The sequence below is a fragment of the Austrofundulus limnaeus genome, unplaced genomic scaffold (assembly GCF_001266775.1).
Source record: "Austrofundulus limnaeus strain Quisiro unplaced genomic scaffold, Austrofundulus_limnaeus-1.0 Scaffold0, whole genome shotgun sequence".
Classification (NCBI taxonomy): Eukaryota; Metazoa; Chordata; class Actinopteri; order Cyprinodontiformes; family Rivulidae; genus Austrofundulus; species Austrofundulus limnaeus.
In genome coordinates this window covers 9,340,581-9,344,237 of record NW_013952402.1, presented here as the reverse complement: position 1 = coordinate 9,344,237, position 3,657 = coordinate 9,340,581, and the positions used below count along the sequence as shown (strand labels likewise).

Sequence of the window (3,657 nt, the reverse complement as noted above, 5' to 3'; positions counted from 1 at the left end):
ATTAATACCATGTGTAGTGTAATTAAGATCAGTATACAAACACACCCCAGTAAATTTCTTCAGTATTATCTTAATATGTTTGTGCAAATTGATATTTTCTTGTAAATTTTTTAAATTCTGCAGTATTTTGTGTAAAACTGTCTCAGCGCTGCCCTCTATGGGTTGAACGGTGGCTACTGCGGTTGAATTGTCCTATTGGATAAAGCTATGCATGCTTATGTCACAAATCCCGTTTTCGGGTATAAAAGGCTTTCACTCAGACGTTCCTGCTGCGAGTCAGGAGTAGAAACTGTGAGCACTGCAATGAAAGGTTTTTTTTTCCTGCTTTTATTTATTTATTTTATTTCCCGTTATTTAACCAGGTGAGTCCCGTTGAGATCTCAGGCCTGGGCCTGAAGGCGACCTATTGTACATGTTTTTAGGAGTGAGTGAAACCGGAGTACTCAGAGAGAACCCACACAAGTACGAGGAGAACATGCAAACTCGGCACAAAAAGACCCCAGGTCCGAACCAGGGATCGAACCCAGGACCTTCTTGCTGTGAGGCATCGGTGCTAACCACTGAGCCGTGGTGCTGCTTGTTAGTAATGATACACACATTGCCTCGGCAGCACCAGTTTCTTGTCCCTCATTCGGTGCCTTGAGCCAACAGCTCGAACCACTGGGTTCAAAGACTGAGGAAGCGGGTAAAAAATAAGTTATTGGTACATGTACACGTTCAGAAAAGAAGCAGGCAGAGTGAGGGGGGAAAAAAATTTAGCTGCATTTGAAGAGCAGCACGAAGCATGGACGTCRGCCTCGTATCAAAAAACAAACTGCATTAACTTTAATAATCTTTGTCGTTCAATATTTTTTAAAGTAACTACAAAGTTGCTGTGGCGCGTCATCAATATTCTCTCAGTAATAAATCAGTTTTATACCCACCAGTGTGACGATTCAGTTTATCATTGCTGAACCACGACGCTGAAGCTTCAGGTAATGGCTAATTTTCCGCTACCTTGAGCTTTTTAATCGGTTCTAGTTTTAAACATTAAAATACTTAGACGTCAAACCTGGAATTTTCTACACTTATGGCAGAATATTTAAAACCAATACTGGCAAACCTTTGTTTGATTTGTGAAACTTCAGTAAAGACACAGCACATTTTCTGCATCTGGACCACACTAGACCTGTTTTCAGAAAGGCTAGCTTGTCAAATGAAGCTAGCTGTCAGGTTCCCTCGTCCCCACACTTTAGGTCGTGCCCCTCAGTGTCTCTTGGCACCGCCCACTTTGTTGACTTTTTTTTTTTTCAAATTTGCCTGGGGGGCGGAGTTATGCTTCCACAATGGTTGGTTACACTTTAAAGCTGAGTTCCCAGAACAAATTTGAGGGCATTTTGCTAAAAATGTTCCACATTTTGACAGCAAGAAACAAGAGTAACATCAACTGTAGCCAAAAGAACTGAAAGAGTTCAGTTCTGTAGAAGATTCCTAGTTTTTTCAAAATTTTCCTCCCCTTTAATCCTCTTTTCCCCTCCCATTCAGGATAAAATGTTTCACTTCTGGGTGAACACCTTTTTCATCCCCGGGCCAGACGAGAGCGGGGAGAAGATGGAGAACGGGGCAGTGAACAACGTGGAGAGCCAGCAGGGAGGAGCGGTTCCGGGACAAGGCCAGCAACAGAGCGCCGAGAGCAAGGACGGCTGCAGGGAAGGAGACAGGGACAAGGAATACCTCATCCTGACACTTACGAAGAATGACTTGGACAAAGCCAATAAGGATAAGGCTAACCGCTACTTTTCTCCAAACTTCAAGGTGAGTATTGGCAGGAGGAGTTAGTTGCTTTTAATGAAAACTACCCAGCAGTGATAAGTCTCTAAAAGCACATCCCGACTTTTGTCTTGATGTTCCAGGTGAAGTTGTATTTTACAAAAACCGTGGAGGAGCCAAATTCCGAGGCTAGCACTTCGACATCCGTCACCCCGGACGTTAGCGACAATGAGCCAGACCATTATCGATACTCTGACACCACTGACTCTGATCCGGAAAATGAACCCTTTGATGAAGAGCAGCACACGCAAATCACAAAAGTGTGAACTCTTTTTCTTTTTCTTTTTTTTTTTTTAAAGCAGGAAAGGAAGAAAATATACACCTGAGAAGAAAAAAAGACAAAGAAAAAAAAAAAGGAGAAAACTTGAATATAAACTCAAAAGAAGAACCTTTGTCCCGCCCCTCCCCCCTGACGGCAATAGAATATCATCATGTCAAATGCCAATTTTAGAGAAAAAAAATTGACCAATATATTGTTTTTTTAATTTAATTTAATTTTTTTATTTTCCTGTTTTGTATTTTTTATTATTATTTTTTTTGGCACAGCAATGTACCATATGCGAGGTATTGACACTGTTGCCCCAATGAGAAAAGGAGCTGTAGCTATAAAAAAATGTGTTTATATATATCTATATACATACATGTATATACATATATACATGCATATATAAGCAAACTTTTTTTTTCTTTTTTGTCAAAGACAATGGAAAGAATACCACAATCAGGAGACGGGAGTTGAAGTGTGGGAGAGGTTTGAATGAAATACTAGGACTATGCTGCTCCTTCTCCTGTCTAAACCAAGGCCAGTGCTGCAGTCACTTTGTTTCACTCCCCTCTTTTTCTCCCCTCCCCCCTCATCTTTTTACTCCACCCTATCCATCTCCCTATATTCCTTTACTGTGAATGCTTCTTGTGCTCTTTGCAGGCTGTCTCATGTGACTTTTGGCCTTTTGTGCAGTGCAAACTGCATGCAGGCAGTGGGGCTGGGGGGTGGGTGGGGGTGACGAAGAGGCTGTGATGATGTCTAAAGCATTGCCATTCCTGTTCCCACTGTGTATATGTTTAAATTATGCAGAACAAGGCATCCCATGTAATTGTTAATGTTTTTTTTTATCCTAAGATAATAAAAAAGTTATAATACACAAAAAACAGCAGGGAGACAAGTGTTTGCAATAATGTCAACACTACATTTAAAGGACAGTGGTGATTTGCATGTACTGGAATTGGAGTCCATCCCTTAATAAATGTATGCAATGTTGTCATTTCTTAAAGAATCCACCGTTTTGAGATGTCTTAGAAAACCGCTTTGGTGGTTTAGGAAAAAATGGACAAAAATCACGTGAAACAAAGGCCCAACATCACGAACGTAATCACCCAGGTTTAAGCTAAGAACATCTTGTGCTGAAGTGATGGAGCTGCGGTCATTTTGGTCATACTTTGGGGGAAAAAAAATGGAAGGATGGCTTTTAACATCACGCTTAGCTCCTGCATCAAATTTTTAGCTCAACGTCTGTAGAATCTATTGAGTTACAGACATTTGTAAAGTTGGTTTGCTATGTTGGTTGTTGCTTTGATTTGGACTTGGACTGAAACTTGATCAGTCGTAGTCGGACAACTAGTGATTATTTTCTGAAACTTTCATTTAAATCCATGTAAGTGGTTCATAAGATATTTTGCTAACAGACAAAACAGGGTTGACTCCAGCAGTTACCGCTACAGTTTGAAGCGAAACTCTCATGCAGTGATACTCTCTTGTAGTACAGTGGTTTGCAAAAGTATTCATACCCCTTGAACTTTTCCATATTTTGTCACATTACAACCACAAACATAAATATATTTCACTGGAAT

At 40.5% G+C, this 3,657-nt stretch overlaps 1 protein-coding gene across 2 annotated transcripts in view; it reads left to right on the top strand.

Annotated features, from left to right (window-relative positions):
* ptena (phosphatase and tensin homolog A) overlaps nucleotides 1-3,083 on the top strand; it is a 14,288-nt gene extending 11,205 nt beyond the window's left edge. For both annotated transcript variants that reach the window (XM_014002308.1, XM_014002317.1), the window contains 2 exons: nucleotides 1,525-1,794; nucleotides 1,893-3,083. In XM_014002308.1, coding sequence (XP_013857762.1) covers nucleotides 1,525-1,794; nucleotides 1,893-2,075 — 453 coding nt within the window. In that variant the 3' untranslated portion in view covers nucleotides 2,076-3,083. The remainder of the gene's footprint in view (nucleotides 1-1,524; nucleotides 1,795-1,892) is intronic.
* The last annotated feature ends 574 nt before the right edge of the window (nucleotides 3,084-3,657 follow it).